Here is a 17,144-nt window from a genome sequence, read left to right as displayed (position 1 = left end):
ATTCATACCCAGAGTGGATAGACGGACGGAGCACCGTGCGTATGGCAGGTTCAAGGAACAAGTTGGCAGACCTTTGCGAGGGGCTCGTGTCAAGGCGCAAGGTATAGAAATAAGCCGCTGTGCGTACTTGCAGATAAACAGTCTTTCCCAATTTCAACTCTGGCTATTATTTGGAGCATTGCAAGAATAGGCCGTGGCATAAAGGCATAAGGCAATTTCGTCTTAATAGATAATCTCAATTCATACTTATTCCGAATACTAAAAACACCAAAAGACAAAAACATTCGCTTCTTTCATCAAACAGTTTACAAATCATTGTACTCGTAAAGACCCTCCTCAAGACCCTTGATCTGGAGTGCCAGCAGCTTCGAGTAGTACCGGCAGATGGCCAGGTTACCACCGTGGAACCAGAAGCCTGGGTGGCCGCTCTTCTGCCACATGACTCTCATCTCTCCCTCTTTGTTGAAGCCCCAGACGTCACCGACCTGGTCGGCAATCTCGTCGCCAAACATGACACGGGTTTGGGTTCGCATGTTCTGGTAGCCTGTGGCAAAGATGATCTCGTCGGCCTCAAGCTCGCTGCCGTCGGCGAAACGGAGGCCGTGGGGAAGGACGGTGTCGATCTCCTGGCCGTGCTTGACCTTGATCTTACCCTCGGCGATCAGCTTGGAGGCGCCGACGTCGATGTAGTAGCCTCCTCCGCGCTGGAAGTACTTGAAGAAGAGTCCGGCGCCGTCAGGGCCGCGGTCGACCTTGAAGCCGGCCTTGTCGAGACCGTCGAGAATCTCCTTGTCGTGCTCGGCCTGCTTCTGGCAGACGGTGACTTGGATGGCCTTGAGGACGGGGGTGGGCAGGCCATGGATGAGAAGGTCGGCGTCGTCAACCTCGGGTCCGTCTTCAGAGTAGATACCCCCCAGAGCGATGTCGGTGATAGCCTTGGAAGAAACAACGTGAGTGCTGGATCGCTGGACAATGGTGACATCGTAGCCCTTCTCGAGGTAGTCCTGGGCGATGTCATGTCCCGAGTTGCAAGATCCAACAACGATGGCCTTCTTGCCCTTGCTGTTCTCCTGAGCGCCGGGGAACTCGGAAGAGTGGCACAGGCGATCACCCTTAAAGTTCTCAATGCCCTTCATGGTAGGCATGTTCTTCTTTCCGGAGTGGCCGGTCGCCTGGATGACGTGGCGAGGGTGGAAGGTTCGCTTCTCGACAGAGCCGTCCTCCTTCTTGCGCTCGACAGAAACAGACCAGGACTTGGTAGTGTCATCCCACTTGGTGTCGACGATGGAGGTTCTCGTCCAGACGTTGAGCTCGAGGAGCGTGGCGTAGGCCTCAAAGAACTGAGCAAGCTTGTCCTTGGGGGTGAAGATGGGCCACTGGGGCGGGAATTTGAGGTAAGGCATGTGATCATACCAGACAGGATCGTGGAGAACCAGCTGATGGTATCGCTTCCTCCAGTTGTCGCCGACACGGTCGTTCTGGTCGATGGCGATGGCCTCGATGCCCAGCATCTTAAGTCGGGCAGCGGCGGTCAGACCGGCTTGACCAGCACCTAGAGGACTGTTAGTATAGAATCTTGAGATAGGAACGTGTAATTGAACTCACCAATGATCAACACAGCAGGCTCGCTTCCATCTTCAAAGTTGGCGGCGGCAGCCCTTCGCTGGGCCCAGTTCTTGCGGCCAGGCTTTCCACCGTGCTCGACACCCTTGGGTCTGTGCTCGTTGATGGACTCCTCATATCCCTTGAACTCTTGGAGACGGGTGTAGAGGGTAAAGATCTTCCACTCTCCATTGTGCTCAACAGCGCGCAAAAGGCCCTGACCAGTGCCCAAAGCGGTCTCAATCGTGAAGAAAAACTGAACACCAAAAACTGTGGCGGGTCCATCGATGGGGATGGTCTTGGGGGATCGGACGGCAGCGCTGTTGTCGATGGCGATGCTCTTCAATCGGAAACCATCCTTAGAGCCAGCAGCGCTCTTCAAGAAGTCAAGAATGGCGCTGGGACCTTGGACTGTTCGAAACACCCAAGACAGAGCAAGGTGATCTCTCCAGTAGCCATCATCTGTGAATAGTCTCGCCAAAGCGGGGTAGTCGTGCTTCTGGACAGCCTGGTTGATGTTCTCAACCAGGGCCGAGGCAACTTCTTGGGGATCGGAGCTGGCGGGAGTCTTGGATGGGGCGGGGAACTTGGCGACGGGAATGTTGATGGAACCAGGAACGGTCCGCATGTACGAGGGGACGTCAATCGCAGCTGCAGCCATTGTGAAGTGTGTGTGTAGATGTGAAATGTGGTAGAAAAGGTTGGGTATCTGAGAGGAGAAGAGGAGAAGGTTGATGCTAGTGACAAACTCAAGGCCACGACCACGACCTTAAGTAACCATTTTTTTTTTTTTTCTGTTGTGAAACATACAGAATCAAGCCGTCAATCGGCTCGGCATTCGTTGGCTGTTCCCTCCCCAATGATCGGCAGAGAGAAACATTAACACTGATACCATTGGACGCATCAACTCAGCCATTGTCTCCCCGCGTTTGACAAGCCCAACCAGACACAAAGCGGATCCTCTCGAGGTGCTCCCCCGCCTCTAGCCTCAATATCCCCCCGCCTCTTTTCACAATCCCCCGCATCTGCGGTTCCGACCGCGGCGGAGCCGATTCGGGAGCTGGGCCAAATGATGACGGAGGATTCAAGGGTTTACGAGTCTCATGATGGAGTTTGCATGCGGATTGACATTTAATCCACGTGGAGAAGACAAGTCTGGGGGTTTAGATTGCGGAGCGGTGCCGAAAATGTAGCGCCTCTCCGCAAATCCGGCTCCTTTGATGCGAATCATTGAGAGTGACAGGCCACTATCGCCGATTGAGTTTACTTGGCCATGTGATTTTCTTGAATGTCTTCTTTTCTAATCCTAGTCAATCGGCTCATGGTCTGTCACTTGCCGCTGAGCCTCAAGACGCGTGAAGACACGACGCGTTGTGGGGCTTGAGTCTCTTGACGCGATATGAGCACCACGATGCATGGAGGCAAATCAGATTATTGTGGCTTCTTGCTCCTATTTCTGCTCATTGATTGTGCCTATGGTCTCCTCTGTTATACGACTTGCGAGAAGGGGCCGCGTGCGTGGCTCTTCTGCTGGACTAAGTCCCTCTAACAGATCGTGATGAGTGAAGTACATCAGTTGCTGCAGTTGGAAGTGTAAAGTTGTACGTTCTGAGGAGTATTAAAGCCAAGTGAGTGGTACCTTGCATACAGGGTAAAAGATTATATGTGAATGGACGAATGTTGATGCAGAAGTCTTGGCTGAGCTCACCGAGTGAGCGTATCTTACTAGGTATGTAACCAGTCATCTTTCACGAGCTACCAGAATAGGAAATCGGCGCAAATCATTAACTATAATTGATTTCCTGCCTGAATAAGCTCACTTTTATATGAGATTGTGAGTCCCAGGTCATGAAATCGTACCGGGTGCTTTGAAGTCTATCGCCGAGTCATGTGAGCCCTCGGTCTCATCACACCATAATAAAAACGACGTCAAAATAAACGATTTGCACTCATCGGTGAGACTTTTGAGAACTAATTTCACGTGAAAGCTCATACTCTTACCGCCTCTAGATTGATAAGACCGAAACGGCCCTTCCCAGGTCTTCTCGTGTTTCAGCCGCACGTAACAGTCGATGAGAGCCTTGGCATCAGGCCAACACACATCAGCTATTCTGAGAGCGCAGGGTATCTCGGTATTTCCATCAACTTAGATTGACCATCTGAATCTCTAATCGGCACCCAGATCGCCAGCTGTGGCATGTCGGCCAAACTCGGAGTGAGCTCACCATGGCTTTGGAATCATCAAGTCTCGAGTCATCTCTGAGCAAAAACATCGTAAAATCAATGATTTGTAAGTTTTGTGGAGATTTCAACTCGCCGAGTGCAGTTTCGAGTCTCCGTTTTGGTTGAAAAATATGTGTAATCATTCATGCGGCGTCGTGAAGCAAACATGGTGTTTCCGCGGAGATCTCGACTCGTCACGAGAAAATGGTCAGCATTCCGCCTTTTATAGAACCACTTGTGAATCTCGCCCCCTTGTACCGTGCACACGATGCTTTTGATTGGTTTATTACCTGGTCATGTCTTCCAACGTCTCACATCATCCCATTCTTGTCGGACACTTCGGCCTCCGATGGGCGTGCATGGTGAACGTGTGATGGGCCGATTTCGCACAAGTCGGAATACCGAGGATGAGATTCACGATGAAGAGTAAGAGAAAAGACGTATAAAAGTTGACGTTTGCCTATTGTAGATATCATCTTTATCAGCAACAGCATCAGATTGAGACGCATCACGATACACAACATGCACGCTACCGAAGACGAGACCATCATCATCCCCCGATTCCCCTTTCAGCGGGCCTCGGCATTTGAACCCCCTGCAGAGTTTGCTCGCCTCCGAGCCAATGAACCAATCTCCCAAGTGGAACTCTTTGATGGGAGCTTGGCATGGCTTGTGGTCAAACATGAGGATGTATGCAGGGTAGCTACGGACGAGAGACTCTCCAAGGTACGACAGGAAATCTCACGCTTATATCATCAATCTGATAAGCGTAGGAGAGAACTAGACTTGGCTTCCCTGAGCTGAGTGCCGGTGGTAAGGCTGCAGCCAAGAATAAGCCCACGTTTGTCGACATGGATGCTCCCGCACACATGAACCAGAGGTAAGACGGCCCCCAACAATGACACCAAACATCTCTGATCTGCATATAGAAGCATGGTGGAACCCTTCTTTACAGAGGATCACGTGGAGAGTTTAAGACCTTATATCAAAGAGACCGTTCAAGGTCTTTTGAATGATATGGTGGCCAAAGGATGCGAGGACCCCGTCGACCTGGTCGAGAAGTTTGCTCTTCCCGTTCCATCTTACGTGAGTGAATCCTCGAGCCGTTACCCAAGCAGAGAATCGCTGATAATTGTTCGAAGATCATCTACACTATCTTGGGTGTTCCGTTTGAGGATCTTGAATACCTCACTGAGCAGAATGCCATCCGCAGCAACGGCAGTGGCACGGCCCAAGAGGCGGCGGCCGCCAACCAGTACGACACTAAACAAGACTTTGCCTCCTCACTTAAAGCTAACACTTATTAGGCAGCTGCTCAAGTATCTCGCAAAGCTTGTGGATCAACGCCTCCAAGAGCCCAAGGACGACCTCATCGGCCGCCTAGTTGCTCAGCAACTCGTACCCGGACACATTGAAAAGTCCGACGCCGTGCAGATCGCCTTCCTGCTGCTTGTGGCGGGAAATGCGACCATGGTCAACATGATTGCTCTGGTAAGGCATTTTTAGACCGGTTTCAGATATTTCATTAAGGCGTGCTTTGAGCTGATGACGAATTTACGAATTCCCGCAGGGCGTGGTTACACTGATGCAGAACCCCAGCCAACTCGATGAGCTGAAGGCAGACTCGACCCTTGTCCCTGGCTTTGTGGAGGAACTATGCCGCTACCACACCGGTTCCTCCATGGCGATGAAGAGAGTGGCCAAGGAAGATATGGAGCTCGGTGGACAAGTAAGTATTATGCGAGGATGCGTCAGGAATTGCATAGGCGAAGGGGGGGCGAATGTTGACGAGATAATAGCTCATACGTGCTGGAGAGGGTATCATTGCCTCTAATCAGTCCGCCAATCGGGACGAAGACGTGTTCCCCAACCCCGACGTATTCGACATGCACCGTGATTTCGACTCTCGCGACGGGCTTGGGTTTGGATTCGGCCCACATCGTTGCATCGCAGAGTTACTAGCAAAGGCTGAGCTAGAGACCGTTTTCGGTATGCATAAACGTTGAGACTAGCATCAACGGCTCAAAGTTGCTAACTTGCGCCTCTAGAAACCTTGTTCACTACCCTGCCAGACCTGAGAGTGTCGATCCCTCTTGATGAGATTGAGTGCACGCCGAGACACAAGGATGTTGGTATCGTGAGACTGCCTGTTGTTTGGTAGATGGATGGCAGATAACGGCCGTTGCACACCCACAAGGCTAATCTCCCCCTACCGGCAAAAAACGACCCTTGCAGTAGTACCGAGACCAGGGTAGCTCAACGGACATAAAGTGCTGAGCAAGCTGGTGACAATGGCTGACTGAAGGTGAGGGGCGAGGGTCCAAGTGGGGATATTTTTCGCTGAGTCGAGAGGGTTGCATGATGACAAACCCACGGATAGGCTTACATAGACATTACCCATTCACCCAACTCATCCATGTTCATGCAGACTGTGCCCTACCCGCAAATGCACAATGAGATCTAGCCAAGGCGGTATTTGCCGGAGTGAATTGTCATGTTTACGTGCCGCTTGCCGATTAACCTTCAAGCCTCGAGAGTAAACTACTTGTGCATGGCATGTGAAGGCTTCGTCCGGCCTCAATATGCGGCCGACCCTGTCCCACTTGGTCAGTCGGGCTAGATTCCCGCTCGTGCAGCTGCTGTGGATGTCTACTATTCAGGCCTTGAATGTCGGTTGTTGCATTGACGAGGTTGGGCAAATGTCCTGAACCTTGAACATCGCGGCCGACGGTTGTCAAGAATCGAGTATATAAACCTCGACGACTTCCCCGAGTTCAGTCTTCTTTCTCCAGGCTCAGACAACCATCAAGGAGTTTCAGCATCAAAGAGAGTTCCCGAATACTTTCAAGTCTTTTCAAGGATCTTTATTCTTCAACTTCCAAGATGAAGGTTCCCTCTTTCCTCAGCGTTGGCCTGATGGCTACTGCTGTCCTCGCCAACAAGGTCTCCCAGAACACCTTCAAGTACGAGCGCCTTGACAAGAACAATGCTGTAAGTGCCTCCTCTTATGTCTACAGCATATTCTTACTCACGCATCACAGCTTCTCCTCGTTGTCGACATCCAGGAAGGTCTCTACCAGATCGCTCGGGATTTTGACCCTACCCTCTACCGCGACCAGGCTCTCGCCCACGCGGCTCTTGGTGAGGTCTTTGACCTTCCCGTCATCCTGACCACCTCTGCCGACCAGGGTAAGTTGCCGCCTCTGAATCATATAGTTCAAACCTTGTACTGACCAATCACCAGGCCCCAACGGTCCTCTCATGCGTGAGATCATTGAGAAGTACCCCAAGGCTCCCTTCATCCAGCGCCAGGGTGAGGTCAACGCCTGGGACAACTCTGCCTTCCGCGACGCCGTCCGCGCCACCAACAAGACCCAGATCATCATGGCTGGTATCACCACCGACGTCTGCACCACCTTCCTGGCTCTCTCTCTCCGCGAGGAGGGATACTCCGTCTGGGCCAACGTCGAGGCCTCTGGTACCAACTCTGCTCTCGTCCGTGACATCTCCAACGACCGCATGGCCCGCGCCGGTGTCCAGACCGTCAGCCTGTTCTCCATCGTCTGCGATCTCATGCGCGACTGGCGAAACACCCCTGGCTCCAAGGAGCTCATCCCCTGGCTCGACAAGTACTACCCCGTCTGGGGCTGGCTCGCTCGCACCCACGCTGCTGCTGTCACCAACGGCACCATCGTTCCCGGTGAGGATGCCCTCATTGCCTGAGTCGACGGAGCTATATAAAAGAGGAGGAACCCGCCTGGTCAAGTTTAAACGGGTCTCCTCACCCGCTCACGCGTACACGTACAAAATATGATTCAGATACTAGTCAATTTACATCAATCATTTTCTATAATCGGTCCCAATATTTTCTAAATTCAATTTTGTCGTGGATAAAACGACTATTTATATGCTCCTTCTGCTCATGGTGGTGCATAGTCTCGTGATGATGAGTGTGCCTATTGCCGCAGCGACGGTTAAATAGTGACTGAGATACATAGATTTAGGCAAATCTCATTGACCTCAACTCTTTACTCCTGAGATGCGAACAAGCGAAATTCTAAAAACTCGCAAGACCTGGTCGAATATAACTGATTGCGACGGTTTTAAGCTCAACGATCACCTGTTTCCTGAATCAAGCCAGTTTTGACCAACCTTCTTCTCTCTAAGCCATGAAAATGCATCAACTCAATGCGCCTACTTTTTATGAAGAAATAGCCATCGATAAATGTGATTGATAGGTATCACTGTATAAGACGCATGATAGCATAGAGACTCACTAATCTTATGCCCGATAGGCCATTGCTTGTCAGCAGTGACCTCGGAGACTGACGAGTATGGCGCATCTGGTGGGATATCACTCGAATAAGCCCCAGGGTCAAATACCTCACGAATTGCGAAGTCCTTTCCAGTATTATGGGCAATAGGGAGGAATAAAACATCTTAACCAACTCCTGTCGATCAAGACCTCTGGACCCCTATCGCCCGGCTGTCTATCCGGTCCGGGAGGCTCACCTAGCAACACCACCATGCATGTTCCCGGGCCGGCCATACACAACAAAAAGCAATAATCGTCAAAGGGCCATTAAGATCGCGACTTCTACCTGCATCATGCAGCTCTCATCACGTGGCTTAACAACATCGAAACACCACATATTCTCCGTTTTCCTTCCATCCGGTGTCTCCTTCGACAATCATTTTTCTCATGGCAGATGAGCAGTAAAGTCATGGCTACTGACCAAATCTCGAATCTCCCAAACGAGATCTTGTTGCAAATTTTTGGATATTTTTGTCTCCATTGCCAGGATGAGTACAATCAGTCCTGGGACAGCCGACCTCTTCGCCACAAGCCTCATCGTACGAGACAAAGAGGGGACATCAAATCATGGTATTCCCTTGACCGTCATACCCTCTACTCGGCTTCATTGGTATCAAGGCGTCTTCGGGACATTGCCCAGTCCGTCTTGTATCACGAGTTTGCACTTGGCCACGGTGACTCTTGGGTTTCCAAGTTGTATACTTGGCAGGGCCGACTTGCGTCTTTTATGAGATGTTTGGCACAGAGACCTGACCTTGCCCACTCAGTCAAGGTCTGCTATGTTTCTACAGCTCTATTTGAGACAAGTTGTCAGGAAGAAAATCGAGAGGTCATGCTGGAGGCGGCTCGTGCTCTTGATATCGATTTACCGGCTGCGTGGAGACAGCGGGTCTCGAAAGCATCCACCCATGAGAAGTGTGACTGGCCGAACACTTATGATGCGTTCCTGGCCTCTCATTTGGATGGGAATGGTAGCATGAATGAAACCCAAGTCCGGAACCTGCACAATGCCTTCCGCAAGGGCTCCGAGCCTGGCCGACGCTGGATGAACGCCGAGCTGGTGGCCATGCTGATCGCCCTCATGCCGAATCTCGACTACATCAGCCTTCAAGGAAACTACCGATGGCCAACTCATGGACTTCCACACTCTGCACTTCCAGCTCTTGGGATCTCGAGTCTACCTTTGAAGACGCTGGACCTTGCAATCGGCGGAAATCCAATCATCCAACTGGCATCCGGTTTGGAGACACTGAACCTACACCATCACTCTTTCAATGGGTCTCCAATTCCAGAGATGCCCAAGCTAAAGACTCTTCGAGTAACAGATTGCCTGGTATCGGCCAAGAGTCTGCAGGAGCTCTTGGATGCCTGTACGGGGAGCCTGACAACCTTTGAGTTTGAAGCCAAAATCGACCCTGGGTCTTTCAACCCGTTCGCATCAGGCCCTTCTTCGGATCATTTTCAGTTTTCAGAGGCCATTGAGTGTCTCGAAGAGCACAAAGACACACTCAAGGTGTTGCATCTCGACCTCTCGAATCGAGGCTTTGAGATGAGCAAGATCCCCGATGACCTTGATCTGAAACATTTCTCGGTCTTGGAACACATGTTTCTCAACTCTACGGTACTATTCGGCCATGTTCCTATCGCCAAGGAGCACGAAGCCGACCACCAGATACTGATGCGTCTTCTTCCTGATTCGATTGTTTCGCTCTCAGCAAGGAATGACTCACGGTGGACAAGCTGTCTTGAGGAAGCACTTCTGACCTTGGCAGGCTGGAAGGGTCGGACGCCCGAACTGTTTCCAAACCTGAGGTCTATCCAGAGTGATATTATATCCATGGGGACCAAAAGTCTTGTCTCTTTGTTTGAGGCGGTTGTGGTAGACTTTGATATCAAGGTCTGCTTGTTAAGTGAGGTGAAGCCTTATCTGAATGGCATGAATGGGAAGTCTGAACTTCTTGTACCTATTGTCGAGTCTCATGCTGATGGTCAATGATGGATAATGAGGAAAGTAAAAACGGGAAATTGTCGTTGAGTTGTTTGGTTGGGACGAGTCTTCAAAGGGAACACAGAACAGTTCGAAAAGTTGCGAAGCGTGGATTCAGGACTATCATTTCGTGAGGGACACAATAGGGTACACAGAGTGTTCATCTACCATGGAATTCAATCACAAACAGGTCACTCTTGAGAGTATGACGTGAAGTTCAAGATGCACATATTCACAACAGGAATAGAGTAGCATTCACTTGTTATCGCCATTCAACTTCGCCTCTGATCAAGGTGTCCGGCCAAGGTGAATTATAATCCATCAATCATTCGCAAATCTATCTAATCGTGATACAGTCTGATCATGTCCGTCTATCTATACTTTTCAACTTTTTCATGACCGCATTCTATCAGATCCATACTCATTATAACATCAAAAGCTGTAATACAATCTATCCATGCCGTCTAATCAACATACTTGGGCATAGTAGCCATGACTCCATCCTTGGCAATGAGCCGCATGACAGTCGTGAGCTCGTCGACGAAGCGCTTGTCGTCTCGCAAGTTGTCGCCGAAAAGCATCTTGATGCTGAGAAGCTCACAGGGATCGTCTCCACCGGCCGTGGCAAGGGCCTCCAGCTGCTCGAGCATAGGATCCTCAACTTCAAACTTCTCGCCCTTGTCAGTCACGCCGTGGATGTAGCGGAACCAGCCGCCAACGACAAAGGTCAGGCGACGGAGGGGGCTCTTCGCCCAGATGGCCTCGGCAATGGAAGGCATAATGAACTGGGGAATCTTGCCCGAGGCATTAAGAGCAAGACGGGGAATTCGATCCATAATAGTGGGGTTGGAGAAGCGCTCCATAAGAGTGTTGCAGTACTGGTCAATGTCGACGCCGGGAATCTCGGGAAGCAGGGGCTTGACCTCCTCCTGCATCATCTGCCAAATGAACTTGCGGTAAAGAGGGTGCTCCATGACCTCATGGACGTACTGGAATCCAGCAAGTTGACCGGGGTAGGCCATGGCGGAATGGCTGGCGTTGAGAAGACGAAGCTTGTGCTTCTCGAACTGCTCGACATCGTGCGTGTCGTGAACGACCTGGACACCGACCTTCTCAAAGGGAGGGCGGCCATCGCAGAAGTGGTTCTCAACAACCCACTGCATAAAAGGCTCAGTAACAACGGGCCAGGCGTCCTCGAAGCCGAAAGTCTCTGCAAGCGAGTCGATATCGCTCTGGTGGGTGACGGGGGTGATGCGGTCAACCATGGAGTTGGGGAAAGCTCCCTCCTCGTCAATCCACTTGGCGAGCTCTGGGTTGCGCAGACCAGCAAAGGTCTTGAGCATGTTGCGGGTGATGGTACCGTTGTGCTGCATGTTGTCGCAGGACAGGACGGTGAAGGGCTTCAGACCCTGCTCGTGGCGCTTGGCCAGAGCGGCGTAGAGGAAGCCAAAGGTGCTGATGGGGGCGTTTGCGTTCTCCTCCTTCAGATCATGCTGAATATCGGGATGGTCGGCTTGCAGCTGATGGGTGTTTTCGTTGTAGTAGTAGCCACTCTCGGTAATGGTCAGGGACACAATGTGGGTGTCTGGGTGAGCCATCTTGTCGATAACGGCCTGACGGTTATCGGGCGCAAAAATGAAATTGTTGATGCTGCCCACGACCTTGGCCTCACTGCCCTTGGCGGACCGCTCAATGACGGTGTACAAATGGTCTTGAGACTCCAAGACATCGCGCATGGCAGAGTCATTGGGTCGAAGACCGACACCACAGATGCCCCATTCGTTCTGGTTGTGCTTCTGAATCAAATGGTTGATATAGACGGCAAGGTGAGCTCTGTGGAAGCCACCAACGCCGACGTGGACAATTCCATCCTTGACGGCATCTCTGTCGTAGGTAGGAATTTCCACAGTGTGGTTCTCCTGCTGTGAAGAGATTGTAGAGAGGTTCGCTGAGTTGAGCTTGAGAGGCATTGTGATGTGTGACGTAGGTAGGTTGGGTTGTGAAAGAAAGGTGAAGAATAGGAACTCACCGCTCACCGCTGACCGTTGACGACAGGTGTTTTGTTCTCTGTTGGGGCTTTTTCTAGGCAGCACCGTAATCACGGAATAAGTTCGGCCACAGGCGGTCAGAGATTTTTTTCCCTGGCACTGGCACGTTCCGGGTTGTTTGGTGGCTAGGGAGGCAAGCTTGGGATCCAAATAATATGGGGCCCGGTGACGTTTGTTTGTTTGTTGTCTAGTAGAAAAGCTTGGAAAAAAAAGTAAAAAAATTTCTTTGATGACGTGTGACCAGAGATAACAGGAGATTAATGATTACCGAGCGGAAGCCGAGGAAAATGATGTCCATGATATGATGTTGTGCCGAGACAGTTGACAACCTATTTCCGTGCTGCAGTTGTTACTCCAGTACAGCCCTGTCCGCCTGCAGCGCTAAGTAACTGGCTGTACCTGATGACATCAAGCGACTCAAGCAATTGAAGCTCTCGTGAAGGTTACTACTCAGGTACAAAGTCAAACACAAACACTGTTTCTGATTGAGCCGCAAAATGAGGCTATTGTCAATGACGGCAACAAACTCAAATGGTCAACTGACTGAAATCAATATAGAATTGTCTGGAGATATATAAATTCAGCCACGTAGCCCCTGGCCCGCACAGGGGACCCTTTCCCTACAGGACTTCACGATCCCTCCAAAAGGGTCCCGTGGCTAAGGCGCCTCACCCCCAACTGGCACCTGACTCGACTCAACATCTAGGTTTGCACGATCCCATCATCCCATTGGGCTGCAGCCATCATATTTAAGCTCTAAAAGTGTAGCCGGATCAGAGGCTGGCTGTTCCGGTGCCGGGCGGGCGCCATCAAGAGCCGCAGCAGGGGCCCTGGTACCTGGACTCTGACTCGCGTGATGGTTCAGCCCAGTTCGTATGCGCACTGTCTCCTGCTCCCCAAATATCCATAGAGGGTATATCATCTGACTGTCGGAACTGGTCAGCAGCGTTCAGTTGTCGCACCACATTTTAGCTACGCCCGCTCGGCCTCCGCGGAGTATTAGGATTCCAGTCAAGTCCGCGTATACAGATGCGTGCCGAGGCTTCACATGAAGTTATGCAGGTAATAAGAAGGCGCGAAAGCCGCATTCACGAACTATCTATCCAAGTGTTGCGAATAAACACCAGCCGAGTCTTGACAAGCTCTAATGCACAAAGGTCATGCTGCGACCATCAAAAGCCAAAATCCGCCCGAGAAATGATTCATCCAAGATCGATTCTATCAAACGAAAAAGCACTGCCATCTTGAAACATGAAATTCGGCATCGAGTTGGGTAGAGGCGCCCCTTGGGCTCCAGGTTCAACCATCCATCCTTCCAAGTCACCAATCGGACTCAGTCTTCCTCCAAACACGCCATCAAACGAGCCCAAGGACGACGAAATGATTGATTCTGACACTGTGGGAAGCGAGATCGGCTCTGCATCCGAAGTTGGATGCATCGGTTGAGCAAACCCCGAGATAGGTGTGGAAGTGCTACGGGAGGAAGAAGCGACCGAGTCTCCTCCGTATGGGTGAACTATCGGGGCCATGTTTCCGGGTATTGGTTCCAAGGTATGTATGTAAGCCTGACCGACTGATGCAGGCCGACTTTCTGGTCGTCTTGATGACTTCTCTTCGCGATCTGCGTCGATCAAATGCAGCATGATGTCGCAGAACTTTAGCAGTCTCTTCATAAGAGAGGTTTCTTCAGCCCACTCTGCAAACATTCGAATCATGCTTGAGAACGAGTGCAGGAGTTCCCAGTCCTCGTCAGAGGCCTGGTGGTTCGTCAAGGCATGCCTAGAGAGCTCGAAGAAGGGCACAGGAGGATACGAAGCGACGAGTCTACTGCATGGTCAGCATTCGTGAGTAACGACAAGAGAACATTCCAGGGTATTCTCCAATCCACGGAAATACTCACAGAGCCAAGTCTAGATGGTGTCCTCTTTCCGAGGTCGCCGTCCACAGTCTCTGGAAGAATCGGAGAGAACGCCGAGCAGCGTCGAGTATCGACGGCGACATTGATGCATCCTCCGGAATAGGCCATAAGGCCAATGCCTGGATGGAGTAAAACCTTACAGAGAGGTCGTGGCAGAGTTCACTGCTGAGAGTGCCAGAATACTGGCCTTCGTCGAGTTCCTCCGCGTGGCTCGCTGCCCAATCTTCCAGTTTGCGACACTGATCGAGAGCCACCTTTCCAGTGGCATTTGGCCCTTGATCAGTAGCATCATCAGAGTATAGGCTACTGTATATCTGCTCTTCGAGGCGCAAAAGGGCGACCCGAGTGGCAAGATGGCTTGTGGTTGACGAGATGGAGAGGCTGCGCTCAAGGAGATCAACACCAGGCAGGTTGAAGGACAAACCAGAAGCCCAGGCCAAAGCCCTGCTCAGGCATACCATGCAGTACATGACTTGTTGTTTTTCCTGGCACTCTTCGGCATTGGCTCTTTCGGTAGAGCTCGCCGAGCTCCCGTGGCGAAGTCCAATCGACTTGGCTACGTGGACGGCGAAACTGAACACCAAGGCAGCAACATCCTCGGAGAGGGAAGTTTGCGCTATTACGCACTGTCTATTGTCAGAATCAACATATCAAAGTGTACGAGAGGAAGTGGGGGACGCACGAGAGACAACAAAGCCTGTAAGCTTAAAAGGCTGGGATTGAGGAGCAGCAACTCGACATTCTCCAAAGCCCGTTTTGCATTGGCGATGAACGATTTTATGAGGTCCATATCGATGGAAGACGCTCCAGAAGCTTCTGTGCTGGTTCGACTTGAAACGGCTCTGGAATGGAGGGATTTGGCCTGGAGTGTCAAAAGCACCAGGTTATTTGCGCACACATCATAAGCGCGCTTATCCGATGCATTGGAAGACTCTCCTGCAGAGTCCATAAGGTGTCGAAAGCTCTCCTTTGTCCATAGAGGCATATGGGGATTTACCATCTCAAAGTATGGCTCGATCATGGCCTCGACGATAACCAAAGGAGGACCAGTCAAAACAGAACCGTCAGAGACATGTGCGTACATATGATGCGGCTCTGCCAGTTTCAGAATCTCTTCTCGTGCAATTGTAACACGCCTCGAGCTATTCTGGGTATTCTCCATCTCGCATAGGTTGGTTTGCAAGATAGCCGCCATATCTTGCATCAGCGAGACCAAGGACGTGGATCCGTAATATCGTTCGCGGCCGCCGATGTTTCGAACAACGCAGCTTCGGCCCCAAGAGGGGCTTGTTATGGTACTCGGTGAGCCAGGCATCGGGGGAGGTGTCGTCTCAGAGTCTTGGGTATCCTTGGAACTTTGCAGACCGGAGACAGCATCTTCTAGCTTCTGGAGTCGATCGCCGAGACGGTTTACTGCGTGGCTCCTAAATCGGAAACAGTCAGTTCAGAAGCTCAGATATAGTAAATACTTATGGACCTATCAGATGCTTACAGCCAAGTTGTCTGGTTAGGCTTCTTTCCCTGTCCCAGCCATTCACAATCAAGGCCGAGACGGACGCAGTTGGAGCAATGAGGCCGCTCTCTCCCGCATCGAATCTTTCGTGACCGGCACTGATCGCATACTAGCCAAAGACGCCCAAGTTAGCTACTATATCTCACATAGAGCACTAAAAAGACGTCACACAACACACCTGGGTAGTCTTTCGAAGGTCCCTTCTACATCACTGGTCAGCAACCCAATCAACACAGGACCCGGGACCAAAACCTAAACGCAAATACGAGAGGGTGAATGCGTGCCTCGGTATCCTCTGATGCATCCCAACTTCTCTTGCCGTGCGACGGCATTATGACTCTGTTTGGAAATGCTCCGAAGTAGTATCTGAGTGCATATCGATCGGCTCTGACGGCGAGAACCAACACGAACTGCCAGCGACTAGGGCTGATATTTTCCCCATCTTATTTAAGGCTGAGGTACATCAGGACCACCTCCCACACAGATACCCAGGGCCCGAGACCTTCTCTTACTGGTCTAGGCACGCGGTTCGGCCCGAGCTAACGGCTCCCCCGTGGCTGTTGGTCGTGTCCAGAGAGGTTGATCAACGTCTCATTGCCGCGTTGGCTAAAATACATCGGCACATTTGCATCCTTCCTGTGCTGATGTTGGCCCACCAGATCCTACAGTCCGTGCAGACCTCACTCCAGACTGCGCATGTTGCACTCCGCGTCCTGAGTGGCGCGGGGAGATAATGCCGTCGCCTGGATCAGGAGATCTAGGACAGGAGCCGGAGTTGGACAGCGGTCGTTCATGTAAGACCGCTTGGAAACGACCCTCGGTGAATGTAACTTGGATCATGGCGCAGACGCCAGCTACAAGGGTGTCGGTGCAACATTACTTGGATCCCCCTAGCAGATCTTTGTTGGTTGCCTATTTTCCCCCACGGTTCGTCAAGACATCATCTGGTTGGCCCCTGAGCAGTGCCGGAAGAGATTCGTGAATGCACGGTTAGCATGAATTCAGCCGATTAGTGAGATGAGGCTTGTTGATTCACGCTAAGCAACACGTCAGACGGGATGGCGCCACCTGACAGGGGCCGGTTGGTCGGTTTGATACGGTCGAGGGCCGATCTTGGTCAAAGTGACATGACACTGTACTACCTGCTTGTTTGGGTTTGTCCTTCTTTCATTGGAAATTAGTCATGAGGACTATTGCTCTTTGAGGCCTCGTACATGAAGGAATGTCCTTGGCAGGGATAAGGTCAAGATAAGGACAGCAAGCAATCGCCAGGATATTACTGATCCAAGAGCACAGTCCCTTCAACTGGAATAGGAATCTCATTACATTCATTGAATTAGAGCTCGATCCTTCCTCACCCCACGTCTTCTAGCAGCAAATCTACCAAAGTACCCCATCATGGTGCATCCGTCTACTCCTCAACTGGACACCGAGGCTTAGTGCCAAGGCGGCTCGGCCGATCACCCGTTAACCCGTTGAATCTGACAGGGTTACGTAGCACCACTCTCGATGGGGAAGGTATCTCAGTCGGACCCGAC

General features: G+C 51.3%; 6 protein-coding genes across 6 annotated transcripts; 3 read left to right on the top strand and 3 right to left on the bottom strand.

The window, feature by feature from the left end:
* Positions 1-305: 305 nt before the first annotated feature.
* Positions 306-2,230, bottom strand: NECHADRAFT_94035 (uncharacterized protein; the record flags this gene model as incomplete). Its single annotated transcript, XM_003042503.1, has 2 exons — positions 306-1,552; positions 1,606-2,230. The coding sequence occupies 2 exons, from the start codon at positions 2,228-2,230 to the stop codon at positions 306-308; spliced, it is 1,872 nt and encodes a 623-aa protein (XP_003042549.1).
* A 2,117-nt stretch (positions 2,231-4,347) lies between these two features.
* NECHADRAFT_41997 (uncharacterized protein) lies at positions 4,348-5,986 on the top strand (the record flags this gene model as incomplete). Its single annotated transcript, XM_003042589.1, has 8 exons — positions 4,348-4,551; positions 4,599-4,705; positions 4,755-4,911; positions 4,968-5,080; positions 5,133-5,316; positions 5,396-5,554; positions 5,625-5,814; positions 5,874-5,986. 8 exons carry the CDS (start codon positions 4,348-4,350, stop codon positions 5,984-5,986), a joined length of 1,227 nt encoding a protein of 408 aa, XP_003042635.1.
* A 722-nt stretch (positions 5,987-6,708) lies between these two features.
* NECHADRAFT_42039 (uncharacterized protein) lies at positions 6,709-7,548 on the top strand (the record flags this gene model as incomplete). The annotated part of the gene is made up of 3 exons (XM_003042588.1): positions 6,709-6,816; positions 6,867-7,014; positions 7,070-7,548. 3 exons carry the CDS (start codon positions 6,709-6,711, stop codon positions 7,546-7,548), a joined length of 735 nt encoding a protein of 244 aa, XP_003042634.1.
* A 1,001-nt stretch (positions 7,549-8,549) lies between these two features.
* NECHADRAFT_42248 (uncharacterized protein) lies at positions 8,550-10,136 on the top strand (the record flags this gene model as incomplete). Its single annotated transcript, XM_003042587.1, has 1 exon — positions 8,550-10,136. One exon carries the CDS (start codon positions 8,550-8,552, stop codon positions 10,134-10,136), a length of 1,587 nt encoding a protein of 528 aa, XP_003042633.1.
* A 298-nt stretch (positions 10,137-10,434) lies between these two features.
* NECHADRAFT_61535 (uncharacterized protein) lies at positions 10,435-12,121 on the bottom strand. The gene has a single exon (XM_003042502.1). The coding sequence runs from the start codon at positions 12,095-12,097 to the stop codon at positions 10,592-10,594; it is 1,506 nt and encodes a 501-aa protein (XP_003042548.1). The 5' UTR covers positions 12,098-12,121; the 3' UTR covers positions 10,435-10,591.
* A 1,256-nt stretch (positions 12,122-13,377) lies between these two features.
* Positions 13,378-15,938, bottom strand: NECHADRAFT_81059 (uncharacterized protein; the record flags this gene model as incomplete). Its single annotated transcript, XM_003042501.1, has 7 exons — positions 13,378-13,999; positions 14,076-14,709; positions 14,776-14,806; positions 14,992-15,517; positions 15,586-15,715; positions 15,785-15,809; positions 15,873-15,938. The coding sequence occupies 7 exons, from the start codon at positions 15,936-15,938 to the stop codon at positions 13,378-13,380; spliced, it is 2,034 nt and encodes a 677-aa protein (XP_003042547.1).
* Positions 15,939-17,144: the final 1,206 nt, after the last annotated feature.

Source organism: Fusarium vanettenii (assembly GCF_000151355.1).
Source record: "Fusarium vanettenii 77-13-4 chromosome 6 genomic scaffold NECHAsca_33_chr6_1_0, whole genome shotgun sequence".
Taxonomy (NCBI): domain Eukaryota; kingdom Fungi; phylum Ascomycota; class Sordariomycetes; order Hypocreales; family Nectriaceae; genus Fusarium; species Fusarium vanettenii.
This window is presented reverse-complemented; position numbering and strand designations above follow the sequence as displayed.

Bases quoted from the DNA above. Each gene is read 5' to 3' on its own strand.
- NECHADRAFT_61535 (XM_003042502.1), bottom strand. From the start codon at position 12,097: ATGCCTCTCAAGCTCAACTCAGCGAACCTCTCTACAATCTCTTCACAG.